The sequence below is a fragment of the Numenius arquata genome, chromosome 27 (genome assembly GCF_964106895.1).
Source record: "Numenius arquata chromosome 27, bNumArq3.hap1.1, whole genome shotgun sequence".
Classification (NCBI taxonomy): domain Eukaryota; kingdom Metazoa; phylum Chordata; class Aves; order Charadriiformes; family Scolopacidae; genus Numenius; species Numenius arquata.
The window spans coordinates 2,038,161-2,061,858 of NC_133602.1; the positions used below are offsets into that span (position 1 = coordinate 2,038,161).

General features: G+C 58.4%; 2 protein-coding genes across 2 annotated transcripts; both read left to right on the forward strand.

The window, feature by feature from the left end:
• The first annotated feature begins 1,463 nt into the window (after nucleotides 1-1,463).
• On the forward strand, nucleotides 1,464-10,397 carry SEMA4A (semaphorin 4A). The gene is made up of 15 exons (XM_074164458.1): nucleotides 1,464-1,551; nucleotides 4,922-5,062; nucleotides 6,161-6,321; nucleotides 6,454-6,516; nucleotides 6,601-6,699; nucleotides 7,091-7,199; nucleotides 7,317-7,433; nucleotides 7,560-7,690; nucleotides 7,779-7,948; nucleotides 8,028-8,178; nucleotides 8,431-8,620; nucleotides 8,719-8,834; nucleotides 8,923-9,089; nucleotides 9,172-9,284; nucleotides 9,381-10,397. Exons 1-15 carry the CDS (start codon nucleotides 1,464-1,466, stop codon nucleotides 10,013-10,015), a joined length of 2,451 nt encoding a protein of 816 aa, XP_074020559.1. The 3' UTR covers nucleotides 10,016-10,397.
• Nucleotides 10,398-17,377: 6,980 nt separating this feature from the next.
• Nucleotides 17,378-23,322, forward strand: SLC25A44 (solute carrier family 25 member 44). The gene is made up of 3 exons (XM_074164575.1): nucleotides 17,378-18,111; nucleotides 20,387-20,514; nucleotides 21,077-23,322. Exons 1-3 carry the CDS (start codon nucleotides 17,490-17,492, stop codon nucleotides 21,266-21,268), a joined length of 942 nt encoding a protein of 313 aa, XP_074020676.1. The 5' UTR covers nucleotides 17,378-17,489; the 3' UTR covers nucleotides 21,269-23,322.
• Nucleotides 23,323-23,698: the final 376 nt, after the last annotated feature.

Sequence of the window (23,698 nt, forward strand, 5' to 3'; positions counted from 1 at the left end):
TTGCGGGGCTGGTGCCTCTCCTGGGTGCCCCGTGGGCAGTTGTGCAATGGCAGCCTGGGGACAAAGCGACGCGCCTGAGGTCGTGCAGGGAAGGTGGCTGCAGAGGGAGGAAGCAGCGATGGTGGGGGATCCTGTTTCGGGGCTCGGGGCACCCCACTCCCACACGGCCAGGAAGGGGAAGGAGGGAGGTTCCGAAGGAGAAGTGGGATCTGGCGGCGCCCGTTGGGCCAGGCTCCCCCTGCAAGGGAAGTGCCAAGGGGGGTGGAAGTTCCATCACCCATAACTGGGTACTGTGGGTGCCAGGGCGGTGTGGGGACACGGGTGGCCCTCTCAGGACTGGGTCCTGGCAGTTGCTGGTGGCACCAGGGCTGGGCCCCAAACTTCCCTGGGACCCCCCCCAAAGCCAGGGAGCACAGGCAGCCAGAGGCAGCACCCCACATCGGGAATGGGTGAGCGGTGATGGGGGCTGAGACAGGGAAGCAGGGATGGGGGTGCAGGGATGCGGTGTGGATATGGGGGTGCAGGGATGGGGCTGCAGGGATGCAGTCACAGGGATGTGATGCAGATTCAGGGATGCAGTGTGGATTTTGGGGTGCAAGGATGGTGTGCAGGGATGCTGTGTGGACTTGGGGGTGCAGAGACAAGGGTACAAGGATGTGGTGTCAACATGGGGGTGCAGGGATGTGGTTCAGATTTGGGGAGGCAGAGATGCAGTGTGGATTTGGGGGTGCAGAGGTAGGGGTGCAGAGGTGGGGGTGTTGGGATGCGGTGGGAGTATGGGGATGTAGAGATGGGGTGCAGGGATGGGGTGGAGGGGTGCAGAGATGGGGGCGCAGGGATGGGGTTCAGGGTTGCAGTGGAGGGGTGCAGAGATGGGGGTGCAGAGATGGGGGCGCAGGGATGGGGTGCAGGGTTGCAGTGGAGGGGTGCAGAGATGGGGGTGCAAAGATGGGGGCGCAGGGATGGGGTGCAGGGTTGCAGGTGCAGGGATGCACTACAGCTACAGGGGTGCAGAGACGGGGGTGCAGCGATGGGGTGTGGGTAAGGGGGTGCAGAAACGAGGTGCAGGGATGCGGTGGGGGGGTGCAGAGATGGGGTGCAGGGACATGGTGCAAATAGGGGGGAGCAAAGCTGGGGTGAAGGGACATGATGTAGGTATGGGGACACCGGAATGCAATGGAGGGGACAGTGTGGGGGTGCCGTTGTGCGCATGTGGGTGCAGAGGGGTCTCCGTGCCTGTGTGTGCCCATCCCCATCTGCGGGGGGGCCTGGGGGGGGGTGGGAGGGGGTACGTGTGCGTGTTCCCGCGTGTGTGCACGCGTGTGCGGGTCCGTGCGTGTGCCCGGCAGTGCCCATGCAGGAGCCGCGGGTCCATCTGTCGGGCTTGTCTGTGTGTCGGTGTGTGGCTGCCGGGGGCGGGGGGGGGGGAGGCCAGCCGGAGCCGGCCGAGGTAAGCCGTAGCCATGGCGACAGGAGCAGGATCCGGTGGCCCCGCAGGGATGCTGCTCCCGCCAGGCCTCCCCGGCCGCCCGGCCCCGGGGGCTGCCACAGGTCGGTACCGCCGCACCGGGACCGGAACGGGGCTGGGGACGGGCTGGGGACGGTGCTCCTGGGCGGCGGGAGGCAAAGCTAGGGCTGGGGGCAGTCGCCATAGTGGGGTTGGGCTTTGGGGACCCCCCAGACAGCTCTGACGCTGCCAGACAGTGACAAAAGGGCTGAGGTCCCAACCCCGGGGAGAGCTGCCCTGCATCCCCCACCCTGCATCCCACCCTGCATCCCACCCCTCCCGTGTCCCCCCCTTCTTCCTCCCGGATCTCCTTTGCATCCCTCCACATCTCCTCTACCCCCCAATTCCATCCTGTGCATCCTCTCCCGCACTGCCCCACATCTGTCCCCACCCTCCGCCTCCTGCCCTTCGCATTCCCCAGCGCTTGGATCCCCCCCTCCCTCCCTCTGCACCCCCCAGTTCCTCCCTTGCATCTTCCTGTATCCTTACTGCATTCCCACCCACCCCCCCTTACTTTCCATCTGCCCCACATCCCCTCCTGCTCCCGGGTCTAGGGGGGACTGAAGAAGCTTCCCCGAGTCTGAGCCGGGCTGCCCCAGCCCCTGCCTGGGTGTTGGAAGCACCCTCACACCTTGCCATGCAACGGGGATGCTCCTGGGGGGGGGGACATGGGCAGGGGGCTGGAATCAAGTGGCAGAGAAGGACCACACTCTTTCCTGGGGCAGAGGGGATCCCAGTTCCCAGTCCGTCGGGAAACTGAGGCACAGGGAAAGTCTCAGCCGCCAGACCAGTGGCCATGTGGCCACCAGCTTCACATCTGCCCTGCGCCCTCGTGTCTCACCCTGCTGAGAACACGGGCAGGGGCTGGCCCTGTCCCCTCTTTGCAAGGAGGATGTGTGTTTATTGGCAGTGCAATATTCCCCGGCTTGGAGGGAACCTGGAGAGCAAGCGGGATGGGGACCAAGTCCCATGGAGCCGTGGTGAACCGGAACGCACCACGGAGAACTAAACCACCCCAATGTTGAGAGGCCCTTGGTGACACTCACTTCCACGTGCCAAATCCCACACAGGGAGGCTGTAATTGTCCCCTCCCCACGTGTCCCCAGAGCACTTTGGCCAGAGGATCCTGAAAGGAGGAGGGTCAGGGCTGTGATGGAGCTTTGGCTCCCCATTCTGCTGGAGAAGCCTTGAAGCTGATCTTGCTTCACAGAGCTGGCTCACGTCAGGGGAACCCTCTCCGGGGGCTTTCCCCAGCCCCCCGAGCCTTCAGCCTCACTGAGGAGCCTCCACTCCCTTTCCCATCCCTCCTCCCCCTCCGCCGGCCCCGGTGGCTCCAGCCCAGGGCAGAACAATGCGGCCGGTCCAAGCCTCCGTGCGGCCCCATTTCTCAGCCAACCCTTCGCCAAGTGGGAAATCCGGGGCAGAGTAACCTACTTTCTGTGCTGACAAGGAGCTTTCTGTCCTGGCCAAGCAAGGTGGTGGGGACAGAGCTGCCCTCCCGGGGCTCGGTGTCCCCACGGGTGGATGGTGGCACTGGGGGAGGCAGGTAAGGAGGCCCCGACGGGGCAGGATGCTCCTCAGCCTTGCCCGGAGTGGGATATTGGGGTGCCACTCATGTGGCTGTGGTATTGGGGGGACCCCAGGGCTTTGGCTTCAGCTTCGATGGGTTTCTCGCCCACAACCATCCTAGAGCCGTCTGGGAGCAGCCTGTGGGGAGCCGGGCTGCTGGGCTATGGGTTGTTTGTGGGGTGATGCTCGGCCCCAGGGGGCTGTTTGTGGGGTGATGCTCGGCCCCAGGGGGCTGTTTGTGGGGGCAATGCTGGGCCCCAGGGGGCTGTTCATGGGGGCGATGCTCGGCCCCAGGAGGCTGTTTGGGGGGGGGGCCATGCTTGGCCCCATGGGGCTGTTGTTGGGGGTGATGCTCAGCTCTAGGGAGCTGCTTGTGGGGGCGATGATGGGCCCCATGGGGGTGTTTGTGGGGGGGCCATGCTTGGTCCTATGAGGTTGTTTGTTTGTGGACTCAGTTCTCAGCCCCACAGGGTTGTTTGTGGGGATGATGCTCAGCCCTGTGGGATTGTTTGTGGGGGCGATGATCGGCCCCAGGGGGTTGTTCATGGGGGGCAATGCTTAGCCCCAGAGGGCTGTTTGTGAGGATGATGTTTTGCCCCAGGGGCTGCTTGTGGGGGGCCATGTTTGGGGCCATGGGGCTGTTTGTGGATTCAATGCTCAGCCCCATGAGTCTATTTGTGGGGGCGATGCTCAGCCCCTTGGGACTATTTGTGGGGTGAAGTTCAGCCTCAGGAGGTTGTTTGTGAGGGTGATGCTCAGCCCCATGGCGTTGTTTGTGGGGGTGAAGCTCAGCCCCATGGTGTTGTTTGTGGGGGTGATGCTCAGCCCCATGGCGTTGTTTGTGAGGGGCAATGCTCAGACCCACCATCAATCCCCACAGTCAACAGGAGAAATTATGTTGCTTTGCTCTCACCCTAAAGATCTCCCCAAGGCCAGGAAAGGAACCCAGGCACCCGGGCACCCCATTTGCCCCCAGTTCCCCCCTGGGCAACCCAGTTGGAGGAGCAGAGCACCCCAGCTCCCATCCCGGCTCCCTCCACCAGGCTTCGCTGCCCTCCCGGCAGGGACGCCAGGCATCGAGGCGGGCGCAGGCTCCCGCTGCCCCAACCTGCTGAGGCTCGTCCTCTTCCAGCAGGACTTTCTGGTTCCCGCAATCCCCGCCGGGGCCACGCTGGGCTGGGCTGGGCCACAACGAGCCCCGCCACGAGCCGGGCTGGGAGCCTGGCAGCGCGGCTGGACCTCGGCCGGGCGCTGGGCATGGGCCCGCGAGGGTCTTCTGGCCACAGCCCCCTGGGTCCAGGCACCCGCGGGGGGCCAATGCTCCAGGGCTGGAGATGAGCCAGCTCTGTCTTCACCCGCCAGAGAGGTAATGCCGCTCGCTGGGGACACGGTGGCCACCTGCAAGGGGTCCCGGGGACCACCTGGTTCTCCAGACGTTGCTCTTTCCCCGTCGCTTCCAGCAAAAGCTGCAAAAAGAGCTGTGAGAGGGGGGTGTCCTGCCCCCCTCCTAATTTTGTGGATTCTCCAGCAACTGATGGAGCTGCATGGAGGAATCCCTAATGGGGACGGGCACCGCGGGGTTCTGCGGGGGCATCTGGACACCCCCATGCTGGGGGGGTCCCAGTGCGGGTAGCCCCACAGGACGTGGGGACGTCTCCGGCTGTGCTGCGGTGGCGGTGGGAAGCTCTCAGCCATATTTGGGGGCCACGTGTGGCTTGAGGCGCCGGAGACCCAGGGTCCCCCCCCTCCCCCCCGCCGCGCCGGGTGCTGGCTTCCCCACTCTCGTTTCCGCTGGGTGACACGCAGCCCCGGCAGCGCTCACCCTAACCCTCGCCCTCCCCGCAGGGATGGTGCCGGGACCCTCGAGGGGTGCATCCCTGCCGCCCCCCGCCATGCCCGCCGCCGCCCTCCGCCTGCTCTGCGGTGTGGTGATGCCGGCCGCCATGCTCTGCGCCGAGCCCCTGCCCCGCGTCGCCTTCCCCAGCGGTGAGTACGGACCGGGCTGGGGACAAACTGGCTGGGGAGGGGGGACGACATCGGTTTGGGAAGGCACCTGTCCCCAGGGAGGAGCATCCAGAGTCAGGACCCCACAGGTTGCTCTCCATCACAGCCTCCCCGTCTCATTAGCCCTCTCGTTAGCCCCACACTCGCCTGGGGCCGTGGGACGGTGGCTACGGGGCTGGGGACAGGGGCTGGTGGGAGTGGGGTGATGAAAAGGGCTATGGGAACCCTGCAGGAGCAGGTGGGATGAGGCTGGTGGGCACCCAAAGGCCTTTGGGAGTGGGAGCCGGGAGCACGCCAGGGTGCCAGCTCCAGCAGAGCGATTTGGGCACCCCCCCAGCACCCAGGGATCTGCTCAGGGCCACCCTGGGAGGGGGGAAAAGCTGCCCCCTCGGAGAGACGGGGCACTGCGTGCAGCCAAGTGCCAGGTGGCAGAGCAAGGGGGTTTGTGGTGGGACGGCGCCGTTGGGGCAGCAGGAGAGGTCTGTGCCCCATGGCAGGGCTGTGCCCCCCCCCCCCCGGTCCCTGCCCACGCCGCTACTTCCCCTTCCCCATGCAGCCATTCTGAGAATTGCCAAATCCCCCTTTTCCTTTTCCCTATTTTGGTGGCTGGCAGGGGCAAACAAGATGCCTGTGGCCCCCAGCTGTGCTTGAGGTCATCATGGGGGCTTGTAACCCCCCAGGCTGGCACCTTGGGGTGCTGCATCCCCGAAACACCCCATGGCTGGGGCCCCAAAGCATCGCGGGCAGAGCTTGCAGCCCAACAGGGGAAAATGCACCCCATTTTTACAGGACAGCAAAGGGGCATCAGAGGGCAAGGGCAGCAGCCTGGGGACATCCAGCTCTTGCAGCAGGACCCAGAGGGGACAAGGGGGAGGTGGGGACCTGGAGGGGGAAGTGGAAGTAGCGATGGAGGGGCTGTGGGGGAAGCAACGCACCCCATTTCCTACGTGAGAGGTGACACAAGCCGCAATGGCAGCTGCTGCTGCATCCGCCCGGGGGTGACTGGGGGGGGGGGGGGGTGATGCTGAGACTAGTGTGTGAGTCCCTTGGTCCCCATCACCCCCCTTTTGCTCCTGCCAGGAGACCCCCGCCGGACCCTGACCCACTTCAGCCAGGACAACGTCTCCCACTACGACATCTTCCTCCTGCACGAGAACGAGGAGGAGCTGTACGTGGGGGCGCGGGACCGGGTGCTGGCCCTCGCCGTCGGCACCCCTGGCAGCATCCGTGCCAAAGCCTCGGTGAGCAGCAGCCACTTTTCAGGAGGCTGGGGGGGTTGGGGCATACCCTCTGCCGTGCCTCAGTTTCCCCGCTTGGGCTGGGCAGTCGTGGCTGGGCTCAGCAGCTGTGGACGCTCTCCCTTCCCTCCGCAGATAATGTGGGGACCCACGGTCGAGAAAACCTCTGAGTGTGCTTTTAAAAAGAAGAGCGAGGAGGTGAGACAGCACCATGGCGGGGGGGGTTCTGCAGGGCTGCAGGGGTGCTCAGCCCCCGCCTCTGCTCTTTCCTTGCCCCCCCAGACCGAGTGCTTCAACTTCATCCGCGTCCTGGTGGCCCTGAACCAGACCCACCTCTACGTCTGCGGGACCTACGCCTTCAGCCCTGCCTGCACCTACATCGTGAGTGTGTCCCCCCCCCGCAACGATGCGGACGAGCTGGGGTCACGGGACGTGTTGTGCCTCGGTTTCATGGAATCATGGAATGGTTTGGGTGGGAAGGGATCTTAAAGACAACCCAGTTCCAACCCCTGCCCTGGGCAGGGACACCTCCCACCAGCCCAGGTTGCTCCAAGCCCCCTCCAACCTGGCCTTGAACCCCTCCAGGGATGGGGCAGCCACAGCTTCTCTGGGCAACCTGGGCCAGGCTCTCACCACCCTCAGAGTGAAAATCGTTTCCCCACTTGCTGAGCCCTGCAGCTTCCTCACCGGCCGGGGGGAGTCCACAGCCATTTCTTGCAGATTTTGGGTTTGTTTTAATTCCTTCGGCTGATTCTTCTCCTCTCTCCCACAGCACCGGGAGAACTTCACACTGGTGTCCAGCAGCAGAGGACAACCCTACCTGGACGGGAAGGGCCAGTGCCCCTTTGACCCCCAGCACACCTACACGGCCCTGCTGGTGGGTGAGTACGGGGCCAGTGGCCCCCCGCGGGTGGGCACCCATCCCCGGGACAGAGTGGAGGGTGGTGGCGGTGGGGGGGGTCCCTGCCATGGCTCACCCCCACCCCATCCCCGAGCAGACGGCGAGCTCTACGCGGGCACCATGAACAACTTCCAGGGCAATGAGCCCATCATCTCCCGCTCGCTGGGCAGCCGGACCCTGCTCAAGACGGACGCCTTCCTCCGCTGGCTTTCAGGTAAGCAGGGTCCTTGGGAGGGCCCCCCCCCCCCCCCCCCCCCCATCCTCCCCATGCCGGGGGGCGCCTCCAGCCCCCCATCCTCCCTCCAGCTCCTCACCCGCCTGCCCTGGCTGTGCCCCACAGCCGACGCCGCCTTCGTGGCCTCCTTCAGCATCCCTGGAGATGACAAGGTCTACTTCTTCTTCGAGGAGACGGCCGATGAGTTCGATTTCTTCGAGCGGCTCCTGGTGCCGCGGGTGGCCCGTGTCTGCAAGGTGGGTGCAGGGACGACGATGACGGGGGATGAGGTGGGTACCCAGCTCCTGTCACCCCGGGGGCTGAGCATCCTCCCGCCTCCCGCAGAGCGATGTCGGGGGGGACAAGGTGCTGCAGAAGAAGTGGACGACGTTCCTGAAGGCCCAGCTGGTTTGCTCCCAACCCGGCCGTTTCCCCTTCAACGTCATCCATCACGCCTTCGCCCTGCCCCGCCACGGCGGCGGCGCTGACTTCTACGCCGTCTTCGCCTCGCAGTGGTGAGTCCCAGCACCCGGGGGTGCCGCGGGGGTTCCGGGGACCCGCGTCCTCCCCGTGCCCACCTCACTGTCCCTGCAGGCAGGCGGGCAGGGCGGGCAGCGCGGCCGTCTGTGCCTACAGCCAGGAGGCTCTGGAGGAGGTCTTCGAGGGCAAGTACAAGGAGCTGAACAAGGAGAGCTCCCGCTGGACGGTCTACGGTGGCCCCGACATGAGTCCCCGGCCCGGCAGCGTGAGTGCTGCCCACCCCGGGGGACATGACCCTCCCGGGGGACAATGCCGGTCCCCATGAGGAGGCGTGTTTCTGTCCCAGTTTGCCCTGTGTGCTAGCACCGGGGGGAACTGGTGGTGGGAAATGGATGGTAAAGAGGATGGTGGTTCCTTTGCACCCAACTGATGCTGGTACAGGGCAGCTTGGTGGTGTGTCCCCCCCTACCCATGCCTCAGTTTCCCCACGCCGGCACTGACTCCTCTCTCCCTGCAGTGCTACATGGGTCCCTCCTCTGACAAAGCCCTCACCTTCATGAAGGACCATTTCCTGATGGACGGGAAGGTGACACCCATCCAGGGACGGCCGCTGCTTGTGAAGACGGATGTCACATACACGCGCATCGTGGTGGACGAGACTCGTGGCATCTCGGGGGCCACCTACCGTGTCATGTTCCTGGCCACGGGTGGGTTTCCATGGGAGTACACACAGGGTGCCTGGTCGCCCCTCCTACCCTTCCCTCGGCCTCCCAAAACATCAGCGATGTCCCTTGTGCCCCTGCAGCGGAGGGTTTCCTGCACAAAGCGGTGGAGCTGCCTGAGGGTCCCCACATCGTGGAGAGCATCCAGCTCTTCAAGACACCGGAGCCAGTGAAGAACCTACTGCTGGCCCCAGGGAAGGTAGGGGATGGGGAAGACCCTACAGGCCACCCCAGCCTGGCACAGGGGACCAGGGGGGAGGCTCAGCCCTGCACCTCCTCCTCCCCAGGGCATCCTCTACGTGGGCTACTCCGGTGGTGTCCTCCAAGTCCCGTTGGCCAACTGCAGCCTGCACCGGAGCTGCGCCGAGTGCGTGCTGGCCCGGGACCCGTACTGTGCCTGGCACAGCCTGCAGGGCTCCTGCCAGCTCACCCGTGCCACCGTCACCGAGGACACGTGAGCTGGGGGGGGAGCGGGATGAGGACGGGATGGTGGATACGGAGGGGACCGGGATGCTGATGCCACTCTCCGGCTGCAGGAGCGCGTGGGTTCAGGACATCAAGGTGGGGAGCCCAGCCACCCTGTGCCACCGCGGGAGGAGCATGGCCACTCCACGGTCCTGGGGGGCACCAGAGGATCTCGCCGCAGAGAGTTGAGTATGGGGGGGGGGCACAACGGGATTGGGGTCTGGAGGGTGGGACATAGGGAGCACTGCATCACCCTGCTCTCCTCCTCCGCACCCTGCAGGGATCAGCCCCCAGCTCAACGCCGTGGTCCATCTGCCATGCCCCCGCCGTTCCGCCCTGGCCACCTACAGCTGGCAGCAGCCCGGGGGCCACGGGGACCGGGGGGGCACGACGCTGCTGCCCGACCACACGCTGGTGGTCATCATGCAACAGGGGACTGCTGGCACCTACAAGTGCCAGGCCACCGAGAACGGCTACACCTGGACCGTGGCTCACTACCACCTACAGGACCCCAGGGGGGCGGACCCCAAGACGGACGGGCTGGCTGAGGAGGAGTTGTCCTGGGAGTCCTCAAGCCCCGGCACCCCCCAGTCTTACTGGCCCCAGTTTGTCACCGTCACCGTGCTGCTGGCCGTGACGCTGGCGGCTGCTGCCTGCCTGGCCCTCCTTGCCTACCACGACCAGCTCAAAGCCAGGAGCAAGGTACGGGGGTGCAGTGCGCCCCACAGCCCCCCATCCCAGCACCGGGAGAAGGTACCCCTCAACGGGGGGACCGGAGAGCTTCCGGCACCTGGAGTCCCCACCACGGAGGAGGAGGAAGATGATGAAAGCTCCCGCGCTTGTTGCCTCCAGCTTGATGGGGACATCGATGCTGATAACAACAGGGTCCGTGTCCCCGCGGGGGGCACGGCGTGACGCTGCCACCGGGTCGGGGAGACCATGGAGGAGCAGCAGGGTGCGAGGGGCATACAAATGTGAAGTTGTTTTTTTTCTTTTTCTTTTTCTTTTTTTTTTTTTTTTTTTTTTTTTTTTTTTTAATTTAATACACATGTTTTAACATGGGGTCGTGGCGAGGGGCAGCGGGGTGGGATGCCCCCCTGGGAGCAAGGGGGTGGGATGGGGCAAGGAGTTGGGATTTGGGGAGAGAAGGGGGCGAGGGAAAGACATGGGGACAGGAGAAGGATGTGGGTGCGGAGGAGGGACAAAGAGATGGGGCTGAGGGCAGGATGTGGTCGCGGGGCAAGGACGTGGTGGGGACGGGGGGAGTTGGTGGGTGCTGACACTGGTGTCACCCCAGAAAAAAAAAAAAAAAAAAAGGGGATCCATAAAAGTTCCGGATGGGCTCCATGGGCTGACCCAAAGGGCGCCCACCCCGCGCTGCCGGACCTCCCCACCCCGCTCCCACCACCCTGGTGCTGGGGGGGGTACGACACCTCATTCCCATGGTGATGGAGCTCCCCCACTTTTCCCCAGCTGCCCCCCGGGATTGGCACCTGCTGCTTTTTTGATGAAGTTGAGCCTTCTTTTGTTTTTTTTTTAAGACAAACCAGCTGTAAATTTTCCTGCTCTTTGTACATTTGATTTTTTTTTTCTTTTTTTTAATTAAAATGGAAAAGCTACTGCGTTGTGCTGCTGGGTCCCAGGAGCAGCCCCAGGGGGGCACCGCCAGGCCCCTCGGCCTCCGGCTTCTGGGAGTGTGTGTGTGTAATGGGGGGGGGGTGTTCATGCGTGTGCAGGGTGTTCATGGGATGTGTGTGTGTGTGCAAGGTGTGCACAGGTCCAGAGGAGGCCCCGGAGATGCTGGGAGGGCTGGAGCCCCTCTGCTGAGAGAGTTGAGGGGTTCAGCCTGGAGAAGAGAAGGCTCCGGGGAAACCTTGGAGCCCCTTCCAGTCCCTAAAGGGGCTCCAGGAAAGCTGGGGGGGGACTCTTGATGAGGGAGGGGAGCGATGGGACGAGGGGGAAGGGTTTTAAGCTGCAAGAGGGGAGATTGAGCTGAGCTGTGGGGCAGAAGTTCTTTGCTGTGAGGGTGGTGAGAGCCTGGCCCAGGTTGCCCAGAGAAGCTGTGGCTGCCCCATCCCTGGAGGGGTTCAAGGCCAAGGTTGGAGGGGGCTTGGAGCAACCTGGTGTGGTGGGAGGTGTCCCTGCCCAGGGCAGGGGGGAAGCAGATGAGCTTCAAGGTCCCTTCCCACCCAAACCGTTCCATGGTTCCATGATTCTATATGATTAAAGAGACCATCTCTATCAAGACAAACTCTCAGGTGAAGAGCTAAGGCGGGAAAAGGCTGGAAGAAGCAAATGGAGAAACAACCGAGGCCTGGACCATCACCGTGGACAGATGAGCTTTGAGGACCCCACATCTCGCTGTGGGGCGGAGGGGATCATTCATGGGGTGGGCTGAGCGGTGCAGAGAGGGCACGGCAGGTCTGACGGGTGCACAGAGAAGGGCAGAGGTGGAAGAGGAGACAGCTGGAAGGGGACCCTCAGCTCCGGCCCGGGAGCAGGAGGGCAGCTTGGTGCTCTCTGTCTTTGCTGTTGGAGCCGAGAGTGTCTCCGACTGTCCGTGAGTCGTTCCTGGCGGGGTCTGTCCTCCAGCCCCTCTTCTGCAGCTGTTCTCGGGGCCCATGTGCGTGTGACCAGCGCCCTGCGCTCCTCCTGGGCGAGCCGGGGCGGCTGACACTCTGTCCCTCCACAGCTGCGACATCTGCGTGCACCTGTGGGTGCTTTGGCCCTTTAAGAGCTGAAATTCGGCGCTGTCCCTTTAAGGCGCGGCCTCCCCACTGTGCGCATGCGTACCGCGTTCCCCGCGGCCTGTCGCCGGGACGCAGCGGGCGAGCGTCCTCTTTACTGCGGGCGGAAGTGCGCGGTCTCTCTTCCGGAGCGGCCTCAGCCCTTCCCCAAGATGGCGGCGGCGCTCGGGCTCTGATTGCTCGGGCTGCGAGTGAGGGCCCCGACGCGCTGCCGCCGCCGTCGCCGCCGCCGCCGTTCACTTCCGGCCGGCGGCCACCGTCGAGGGAGGGGGGGGAAACGGCCATGGGGCGGTGGGACCGGCCGGCGGAGGGGCGAGGCGGGGCGGGGGCCTCCTGCCCGCCGGCCTGAGGTGAGGGGGCGGTGGAGGAGGCCGCGGGCCCGGGGCGCGAGGCGGTGGGGCGGGAGCGGGGGCTCGGTTGGGGGGCGGGAGGAGGAGGAGACCTGGGCCGGCGGCGGCGGTGGGGCAGGACGGCGGGGAGTCGGTGCTGGGCGAGCGGTGAGGGCTGGGGGACCTGGGGCGGGGGGCTGGGGGGCTGGCCGTGGGGCGGGAGGGGGGGCGGTGCGCAGCCCCCGGGGCAGGGGGCTGGGGGGGAGCTGGCGGGGGAGGGGGGGGGTCGGGGAAACCGGGGTGTCAGTTGGTGCAAGACCCCCGTGGGTGAGGAGGAGGGTGCTGCGCCACTGGAGGCCCTGCGGGCCGGGGGTGGGGGCCGGGGGACGGGGATGGAGGTCCCCTGCGCCTCCCGGCCTGCGGGAAGCGAAGGCGGGGAGCGGGGGGAGACACGACATGGCCGCGACGAGAAACCGGGGTGCTGGGAAGACATCTGGTCTGTACAACTGCTCACCCGGCCGGTGACCTTGAGCGAGCCCGGTGCCAAACTCTGCACATGTTCATGGAATGATAGAATGGTCGAGGTTGGGGGGGACCTTTCAGATCATGGAGTCCAACCATCAGCCCAACCCTGCCCAAACCCCCACTGACCCGTGTCCCTCAGCACCACGTCTGCCCGGCTTTGAAATCCCTCCAGGGATGGCGACTCCACCACTGCCCTGGGCAGCCTCTGCCAAGGCTTCACAACCCTTTCCATGAAGGAATTGTTCCCAATATCCATCCTAAACCTCCCCTGGTGCAACTTGAGGCCGTTTCCTCTTGTCCCATCGCCTGTTCCTTGGGAGAAGAGACCGACCCCCCCGGCTACACCCTCCTTTCAGGGGGCTGGAGAGAGCGAGAAGGTCTCACCTCAGCCTCCTTTTTGCCACTCTAAAGAGAGCACATTTTGTCTGGCCAAACGTGGGCACCAGTGGCTTCACCTGTGAGTAGGGGGGTGACTGCCTGCGTACGGCCCCCCTGCATGCTGGCTGTGGGGGTGTGGGAAGTGCTGGCCTTAGAGAGTCTCTGCCTCATCGCTCACAGAGAGACAGCTGCTCGCGGAGGAACTGCAGACCTTCAGCGAGGCTGGTTTTATATTCCGCTTCCATCCCAGGGTAAATTTAATGGTAAAGGCTTTGAAAATGGAGCTGCCTACTCAGGGCAGGTTTGGCACAGCGTGGCACAGATAAAAGGCTTCAAATTGGAAAGACGTGTCGTGGATTTGTTTGGTCTCGTGCTTTCCCACTCCAGAGGATCTCCACAGGCAACCGCCTATAGCCGCTGGGGCTTGGAAAGGCGACCTCCCCGCCTGCTTCTGGATGGTTCCCAGGCCGTCGTGCTCAGGCATTAGTATGCCGGGCAGGAGACATCCTTGGCCAGGGGTACACAAAGGACCCGTCTTTATTTGCCAAAGAATCATATTTAGGTACAGCTGCGGCAAAAACGGTTTGGAGAAGGGATTGATGGAGATTAAAAAGGAGATGGGGGTGTTCATACTCAGTTGCAGTCTGCGTTTAGAAGACTGAAGCTGTGTCCTGTAGGTCATGCCACAAACTAGTGAGAGAGCAGAAGCAGGTACGGCCGGCTCGGTGATCCTCTGCTTTGATTTCTAGGCAGAAATTCAGGAAATGCTTTTCTATTCATGGTGAGAAGTTACCACCTGTGTAGATCTAACGAAGTGTAGTTTTGGCGTGGAAACTGTTCAAGTGGGGAAGTACAGAACGGCTCCGTGGCCCAGGAGGGAAGCTGGGGTACATGTGTTGCGTTTTGGAGGGCAGGGCAGCTCTTCTGAGATTTAGCAATTCGTTTCCATAGAATCACAGAATGGTTTGGGTTGGAAGGGACCTTAAAGATCATCGAGTTCCAACCTCCTGCCCTGGGCAGGGGCACCTCCCACCAGGCGAGATTGCCCAAAGACTTTGATATCAGTCTCCCCAAAACTACTGGAAAGGTCACCAAAGAGTTATGTTAAGAAAGTGGATGTGACAGGATCACTGCTCTGAGCAAGGCCCTGGATCTAATTTCTGGAAGAATAAATGCTCCGAGCAAAACTCTTGCCTTGGCAGGGCAAGGGTTGTGGCCGCGGTGGTGAGACCGAAGCATCCCCGGTGACACCAGACTGCTGTCCCTCTCCGCCGCCCGCAGAGGAGCTTCTGGCTTCGACAGCTTCTAGGTCCTGGGTTTAGAGTGACGTTGTCTTTCTGATTTAGATCCTGAATGAAAGTAGTTATTAGTAAGAGTCCAAAGAAAGTACGGTTATTTCCTCAAGGAGGCTGCAGCTGAAATGCTAAAAACAAAGCACTATAACACGGAAAACTAAATAAAAATCAAGCATACTTTTAAAATTATTATTTATTTGTTTTCCCTATGGCAGCAGTGAGGATTTTTCTGAGCAGGTAGAACTTACTTTCCCGTGGGGGAAAAAATCAAGTATAAAAATCAAGTGTACTTTTAAAATTATTATTTATTTGTTTTCCTTATGGCAGCAGAGGCTTTTTCTGAGTGGATAGAACTTACCTTTCCCATGGGGAGCTCTGTCATGTACGGTTCAGTTTTTAGGTGACAGAGGAATTTGGAGCGTGGAGTGACCCCTCAGGCTTCACCAGGAAATTGCATTGGCTAGACTTTATTTTATCGGGTTTGTTTTTTTTTTTATAAAACATGAAGCTAGTGGGACTCCTGACAAGAACAAAATAATGTTTTCATAGGTGCTGCGTGGAGATAATTCCTGTGTAGGAAGCTTTGTGCTGTCTAATTATGCCTGTATCGGTGAACTAGTGACACTAATTATAATTAAAGCAATACAACTTTTGTTTAGACAAGCCGTGGTATTTGTTACTCGGTATCTGTCAAGTCAATTGACTGGAACAATGAAGTGTAGTTTTCTCTTTACTGGGTAAAATAGGCTTCGCCCCCCCGTCCCCCTGGTGGACCCGGACGCTCTTGAGTATTTTTAACTTCAGTGTCCATCAGCCGGAACCGTGGCAGCCGGGAATGCTGTTTGCTGATGTTAAGCAAATATTTTGTTGGCAGATAGGCAAAGAAATGGTCTGTTAATAGCACCCCCTAACCTCCCCCCCAATAATTTCATAATCGTAATTTCTTCTCTGTGCCAGAGGTAAATAATTGCCACTTGTTTTGTTACTGCGTTTCTAACCAAATGGCTCTTGGCTGTTTGAGCTCTCTCCGTGAAGCCTGAAACGCGGAGACATTTGTGCCGTGGCCTCTCTGCGTTCCGCTGATAACGGAAAACGGCCCCAGGTTGGTGTGGGGTGTTGGCTGCACCTCATGTTTAATTTGAGCTCTCACTCAGTCTAGATTCGAAGCGAATCTGTTTTCAGATCTCTGGTTTTGGCAAACTTGTTCCAATTCCTGCATTTGCTCAGTATCGCTCTGCCCTCCAGCAGCTTCGCTTCTTTCTCTGCGCAGACTCCAGATCCCTGAAGGCCAGAGCCCAGGATACGGGCTGGGATGCAGCTGCTGCCAGGCGCTTTCTAATAATTTAGCAGTCTGGGACTCCTGAAGATCCTTTTCTTGATATGGAAAGAAGGTCCTCGTGGTCAATGAAATACTCGGTTTCATGTTGGGTTGATGCTTTGAGATGTTCTTCTCTTTTTGATTGTACCTGGAGCACTGTGTCCAGCTTTGGAGTCCTCAACATAGGAAAGACATGGAGCTGTTGGAGCGGGGCCAGAGGAGGCCCCAGAGATGAGGGGGGGCTGAGAGAGTTGGGGGGGTTCAGCCTGGAGAAGAGAAGGCTCCGGGGAGACCTTGGAGCCCCTTCCAGTCCCTAAAGGGGCTCCCGGAAAGCTGGGGGGGGACTCTTGATGAGGGAGGGGAGCGATGGGACGAGGGGGAAGGGTTTTAAGCTGAAAAAGGAGAGATTTAGGTTAGATATTGGGAAGAAGTTCTTTGCTGTGAGGGTGGTGAGAGCCTGGCCCAGGTTGCCCAGAGAAGCTGTGGCTGCCCCATCCCTGGAGGGGTTCAAGGCCAGGTTGGATGGGGCTTGGAGCAACCTGGTCTGGTGGGAGGTGTCCCTGCCCAGGGCAGGGGGGTTGGAACTCCATGATCTTTAATGTCCCTTCCAACTGTAACCATTCTATGATTCTATATGCCTGACCTGGCAAGGAGGGTCGCTTATTCCAAGCTTGGTTAATTGTGCACCAAATTAGAGCAAATTACAGCCAAAAGGGGGATGGGTGGAACTACCCGCAGTCTTGTGCCGGGGAAGCAGCTGGGATGGGGCTGCCTGCGGGATGAGATGCACGGATAGAGCTTGAGGGGCAGGGTCTGCCGGGGGAGGTTGAATGACGACCCCCCCTTCCTCATCCCTCGTTTCCCGGTGCTCCGAATGCTGCCAGAATTGGAAGGACGGCAGGTTTGTGAGTGCTCTCATACCAGAGGGGATGATGTGGTATTTGAAGTGAGGATGAACTTTGCTCGCCTTAGCTGAAAAGCGCAGTTAGGGACTGCTGGGCTGTGATTTTTAACCCTTTCTTTCCAGGGTCATGGTCATCAATGTGGAGTCTCTACGTGGCTGTTTGCATTTGCCTTGTTCTCCCGTTGTTCCTCCTCTTTTCACAACCTCCTCTTCCCCCTTCCCTGGCTCGCATCCCCCTCCAGTTTTAGGAAGGTCAAAATGGAAATGCCCAGAAAAACGTGTCTTAATTTGTGCCGAGAATTTGGGAACACAAATGGAGACTTGTTGCTTCCTTCTTTGTACAGAGCCTGGAACTGAAAAGTGACATCCTGACATCTCGGAGCATCACAAACCCGGAATGACGGGGAAGGAGCTGCTTTGGTTGACGATCCATGGTCCTGTTCGTTCAAAGGTAGTACTTGCTCTTGGGGCAGGGCTCTTCCTCTGTGCATCTCAAACTGCTTTGCGGAGTCTGGCGCTTGGCTTTGCGTTGCAGCAGAGCAGTGTGGAGCGCGGTGAGAACTGCTGTGTGTGTGCAGAGCGTTAGAGTTTAACAAATAGCGAGGGTGACATCAGAAGGTTCCGCCATCGACCCCGTGATCCGGCCCTGCTTCCTGAGGTCACAGTCCCACCGCTCTGCCAGTAGAGATGCGTACTTCAGGAAAATCCAAGTTAGGTGACGTTAGGCTGCTTTCCCTAATTATGGTGATTCATCATCTACTCAAAGTGTCTCTTGTTGCAGATGCCAGCGCTTCCAGCCTAGACAGTCACGACAGGAGGGCTGAGCCTGGACCTGCTCTGTACTTTTGAGGTAGATCTGGGACTTACCACCTCCTTCCTCGCTCCCAGGAGTCATGGAGGACAAACGCAACATCCCCATCATTGAGTGGGAGCACCTGGACAAAAGGAAATTCTACGTCTTTGGGATTTGCATGACTATGATGATCCGGGTGAGCGTTTACCCTTTCACGCTTATCCGAACACGGTTGCAGGTTCAGAAGGGCAAGAGCCTCTACAACGGGACGTTTGATGCATTTGTGAAAATCCTGCGGACAGAAGGGACAGCTGGGCTCTACCGTGGCTTTTTGGTCAACACTTTCACCCTGATCTCCGGACAGTGCTATGTGACGACGTACGAGCTCACTCGAAAGTATGTGTCACGGTACAACAACAACAATGCTGTGAAGTCACTGGTGGCAGGCGGCTCAGCCTCCCTGGTGGCCCAGAGCATCACAGTTCCCATCGATGTCATCTCCCAGCATCTCATGATGCAGAGGAAGGGGGAGAGCATGGGCAGGTTTAAGGTGCAGAACCAAGATGGCAAGCGGATGCTGGTCTTTGGCCAAACCAAGGACATCATTGTACAGATCTTCAAGGCCGATGGCTTTAGAGGCTTCTACAGGGGCTACGTGGCCTCGCTGCTCACCTATATTCCCAACAGTGCAGTCTGGTGGCCCTTCTACCACTTCTATGCCGGTAAGTGAAAGGAGACTTTGGACAGGACAAGAGGTAATGGGCACAAACTGGAACATAAGAAGTTCCATCTAAACATGAGGAGGAGCCTCTTCACTTTGAGGGTGGCAGAGCCCTGGAACAGGCTGCCAAGAGAGGTGGTGGAGTCTCCGTCTCTGGAGACGTTCAAAACCCGCCTGGACAAGTTCCTGTGGGACCTGCTCTAGGAGGGACCTGCTTTGGCAGGGGGTTGGACTAGATGATCTCCAGAGGTCCCTTCCAACCCCATAGCATTCTGTGATTCTGTGATGTATCTTATCCTAGAAGCCACTCAGATCGACTCTGAAACCGTGGACCCAGCGTGATTTGCTTTCTCTCTCTGATCTGGGGCAGGAGCAGAACCTGTCTTGACACAAATAGCTGTAGCCAATTTAAGGGAATTCTGCAGATGTCGGGTGGCAGTTTAATGGTTTGTTTTAAATGCAGAGTTAAAGAATAGGGGTCTGAGTATTAGAGGACTTCAAACTAGGTGGCTCTAGGCAAGAAGGACTTGATGTGTCTGCTTGAACTTTCTCTTCCGCTAATCCCAAATAACTCTTACTTTCTGCCTGGAAGTAAGGAAGGCTGTTGTCTGGCACTGGGCAGAGTTTTGAAGCCACCGTGTGAGTATAACTCCTCTTTCAGTTCACGTGGACTCGTGAGTCTCGTATATGGCAGAAAGCCTCACAGAGCCACAAATCTCATAGCAAAACTGAACAACAGGCACAGAGAAAGGCTAAATCTGCTGGGGTTTTGTGTCTTAAGTTTATGCTTCAGTTTCTGTAGCTGTAAAATTGGCACCAAGCCTTGTGATATAAAAGGACGTTTAACAGTATTTTCTCTCTCCCTGGCTCAGCTCTGGTAATCCTCAGGGTGTTCCCAAATACTAAAGATATTGGGCAGTTAAGATTTATTTCTCGCCCCCCGCCCCCGATAATCCTTTGGATTTGTCATGCAGCTTTGCATGTGGTTTTTAGACTAATACTTACCTAATAGCAATCTGCCCGAAAGTGATGATAATGAGAGGCTCAGATTTCACTGTACCAGGCTTAAAGTATATCTTGGAAATCACCGGCTTTTAAAAATACAGGTGTCTCGAACGTCTGGTTTGCTTTTCAGAGTGGGAGCATTCTGGTAACACTGGGGAGCACTGGTTACACCTCAGTGCTGCCTTTAAATGGCAGCGGCAGCTTGGGATGTTGGTCCAGTCTGAACTTTTTGGGACCATTCCCTTCGCTCTCCATGTCAAAGATTTTTAATACCAAAAATCCACTGTATTAATTGTAAGACTTTAATGCCAAAAAGATTTGAAAGTGGATAACTAAGAACAAGAAATGATATGGAGGGAATGGAGCTTGCCTTATTTAGGTGTTTGCTCTCTTTCCTTGTCTTCCGGAGTGGGAATCAAGGTGATGCTGAACGTTAAGCCCCATCAATCCAGCTCTGCTTTGGCTGCCTTTTCCAGTCCCATGTCCCTGGATAGAACACAGGTCTCAGCTGGCACCAGCGTTGGTCATTGAACCTTCCTCGGGCTCAAAGTTCAGTGCTGGCAGCAGTTCAGCTCAGTGTTGCGGGTCACAAACAGAGCAGCTTCCTTCCCTCTTGCCAGAGAGACACAACCACCCTATCGTCCAAAAAAAAAAAAACAAAAACCTGGGACTTTTGGACTGTCTTCCCTACAACTTGAACCAATAAAAGTGTGGGAGATTGAAATCCCGTTTGCAGGGTGGCAGGAGCAGAGTGAGGAGATCCCTGGGCTGAGCAGGACAGGGCGCTTTTCTCCTGAGAGACCCCGCGGCGGCTGCCACCGGGATATCTCTCGGGCAGAGTCCTCGGTGGGAGTGACAGCCCCCTGGATCCAAGTGAATCTCTGCAGGCAGCTTCTGACAGCCTTGTCTAAAGGTTTCCCCCGTGCCTTTTCCAGGGGGGTGACTCTTTCCATGCCCCGTTTTGGGGACATACAAGCTTATTCCGCCCTGTTTGCCCAGCAGGTCTGAGCGCCTGTGTTTGAGCTGATCAGAGGCTGTGTGATGGAGCTGCTGGGGGTGTTCACGGGCTGGCTCCCTGCGCTTTGCTGACTTTCTGGTTGATGTAGAAAGCAGCGCTTAGATGTGCTGTGGGAGGAGGTGACAGGTCGTAAATCAGGGATTCTGCCCACTGCAAATCGGTGTAAATTAGCAGGTGGAGTTCAGGAACTGATAAGCAGCCACTCGGCTGAAACTTCACTCTCTCTCTCTCTCTCTCTCTCTCCCGTTCTCAGAACAGCTTTCTAGCTTGACTCCTAAGGACTGTCCCCATCTCCTCCTGCAAGCTATATCGGGGCCACTGGCAGCCGCCACAGCTTCCACCCTCACCAACCCCATGGATGTCATCAGAGCCCGGGTTCAGGTAAGAGCTCAGCCTGCTCGGCACGTCTGTCTGCAGGACGCAGGGGTGGGGTTCCCTCTCGGGCCTTTGATCTCTGCGGCTTCAGGTAAACGGCTCCCCTTCTCTCTCTCTCTCTCTCTCAGTTCGTAGGTTGTTTTGTCCTAGGTATCGTGCTGCTTAATTTACACTCAGTGTTAATAGGGGGCAGCTCAGGTAGCAGGGCTGGCTTCGCCTGCCCCAACTGCTCACATGAGGTTTCCCAGCAGACGTGGCATCCTTCAGAAAAGGCGAGGTGCTTCCAGCGGTGTCAGTTTTAGTGAGACTCGAGCTGTCGTGTCGATCCAGCCCCTTCTAGACAGGGGCAGATGGAAGGAAGGAGGAGACAGGTTGAAGAATCCCACTTACTGCTGCCTCTTTAGGACTTTTTGCCTTTTTTTGCCGCTCTTCAGGGAGTTCTGGAGACTAGATCACGGTTACTGAGCTGGCTGATCTGTAGTTTCTAGTGCCCTCAGTTGGAGCAGAGCCCCAGAGCAGCTCGGCGTGAGGTCTGGCAGCTCTGTGAGTATTTGTTCTGGCTTTGCAGGTGGAAGGCAAGAGCTCCATCATCCTCACCTTCAAACAGCTCATGGCAGAGGAAGGTCCCTGGGGCCTGACAAAAGGCCTCTCCGCCCGTATCATCTCGGCCACTCCTTCCACCATCGTCATCGTGGTGGGGTACGAAACTCTGAAGAAGCTGAGCCTCCGCCCGGAGCTGGTGGATTCGAGACACTGGTAGAGGCAGCCGGTGGAAGAGAAGACCTTCTTTTGAGCCCTCTGAATTTGGACCATCACAGTTGGAAGCTCGGGAGGAAAGGCAGCTGCCATTTCTTTTGTCTCTAGCTGGTTTCCCAGTACAGGGCAGAAGCAAGAGCGACTGCAATTCACCTCTGTAGATTTGACTGTAACACAACGCTCTGCTGCTATTTCTGCTTAAAACGATCAAAATGTGACCTTTGGCAATGTTGTTTGCCTGTGACAGTTCATTTGAGAGCAGCCAGGCGTGTGAACGTATCCTGGCAAATTCTTAATTCCTTTATTATTTTTTTTTTTAAATTAAAGACTTACTGGCTGAAGCAAAAAAAAAAAAAAAAGCCAGTTTATCCTTTTAATTAAATTATTTTCATCGTTGCCAAACTTCCGAGGAGGGGAGTCCGGCTGCAGCAGAGCCCTCTGGTGGGTTGTGTGCTGATGGCAGTTGTACTGTGGGAAGCTGGAAGAATAGAACAGATGAGTAAATCTCTCCAATCACCCACATTTATTCCTAGAAGATGTGAGCCGAGAGTAACCCGGAACCACTTAAGACTTTATTTACCGCCTTTTGGATAGATCTGTACATACCTTTTTTTTGTATGTTCCTGGAAAATGTTTCCTATCTCTCATCCTTCAAGCAGCGAGCCGGCTGGTGGCAAGTCAGGGGTTGAGCTGGCTGGTTGTAATTAGCTGTCAGCAGTTTTGACACCTAACCTACTGTTTTAATCTGTTATTTAATTTTTATTTCATTTTAGGGAAGCTTCTCCTGATTTCTGGGGCACTGAGTGGTCGTTCTGTGGCCTTGTTCCATGTGAGTTGTCCGTGCTGCATGTCCAGGGTGGCTGCTGCCACTTCCCACCTGTAGTTAGTTTAAGCCCCAGCAGACGCGGAATTTGGAAGCGTCAGGTCGTGCCGAGAGAAGAACCGCGCGGGATGGGAGGTGGGGAAAGGAAAAAAAGAAAACCGAAACCCTGCTCGTACTGGCTTTTGATCCAGTTCAAACCTGATGGGCATGTTCATATTGAATAAGAAGTAATGGTTCACTAATACTTTGTACGTTTAAATCCTGCTTATCCTGTTTGGGAAGGGCAAGGACGATCCTTTGCACACTCTGGCTGGATCAAAACCGTCAGCTGTCAGTCTGTGTTCTGTACCAGAGCAAAACTTGTAATGGAGCGATGAAGCAAGAGGCTGCTCTTTTGGGGGGGAGGAGTGAAGGGATCGTTTGACTTCACCCTGCTCAGAATCTGGGGTTTGCCCCTGGTGACGCCAGCCCAGGCCAGGGTGCTCATCCCAGTTAGTTCTGTGTCTGGGAGGTGAGAGAGAACCTCCAAATAACAGAGATGTCCCCCCCCTTGGTTCGTCTCGCGGCCATAGCTCGGAATTCTGGATCGTAGCGTTGATCCTGTGGCTGCTGCCGGGCTCCTGGCTGTCTTTTCACCTGGGACTCGCTGAGTGCGGCTGTTGCCGTCACCCGACGGCTGCGGTTGAGCCGTGCAGGGGTTGGACGTGCCGCGGTCCCTGCCGGAGGTGGGACCGGGACAGAGGGACGGATGCTGCTGGAGCTGGAGAGAGACTTCATGTTTAAGGGCAGAACTCGGTTGTAAGATACAGTGGGGTTGCAGATGGGTCATCAAAGGCCTTTTTCATCCCACCTTTGTTTTCTGCAGCGTTAAAGAAGGTGACGTCTGTCTGAGCTGTCGGAGCAGCGTGTTCTGCTCTGCTGTCGCCTTGGTAGTGGTTAAAAGACGACCCCAGTCGGTTCTTTCCCTAACAGTGGATTCTCCTCTAAAAAGCGGAACAGCAGCAGCGCAGGATTGCGAGTATCCGGAGCGTGCGTCGCCCCGTTCCCGCGCAAAGTGGGTAGCAATTAGCAGAAACTGTAATAATCAGCCTCTGCTGGTGACCAGCAGGGTAAGGCTGGGTGCGTGTCGCGAGGTGTCAGACGGCAGGAATGTGGGGAGACGCTCTGGAGCTCGGTGGCCCCCCCTCAACCAGCACAGCCCCTGACAACTAATAAACTTCAGAGACTTCCCTTTGACGTCCCGAGTTTAAAAGCGCCTGAGCCTCGGTGAGTGCCCTCGCCAGGTCCTGCCCTTTCAAGGCAATGCTTTCCTGGTGGTAACTTCTGAGTAGCGCCGAGGTGGGGGGGGGACCTGACAAAGTGACAATGACCACGTGTAAAAGCCGAAAAAAGCCAGAAAAGAAAAAAAAAAAAAAAAAGGGCTAAACCAGGAGTCGTGCCTGAAACCGGAGGGCACGAATCCCGCTTTATAAACCACGGGTAGTTCTGGTTAGCTTTTACATGCGGTGTCTTGACAAGGGAAAAATTGCTTTTCCCCTCTTTTTGTGAAATTGGGTTATTCTTCTCCCTTTGAATTGTTCTTGATCGCTTTATTTCATTAAATGATCAAGA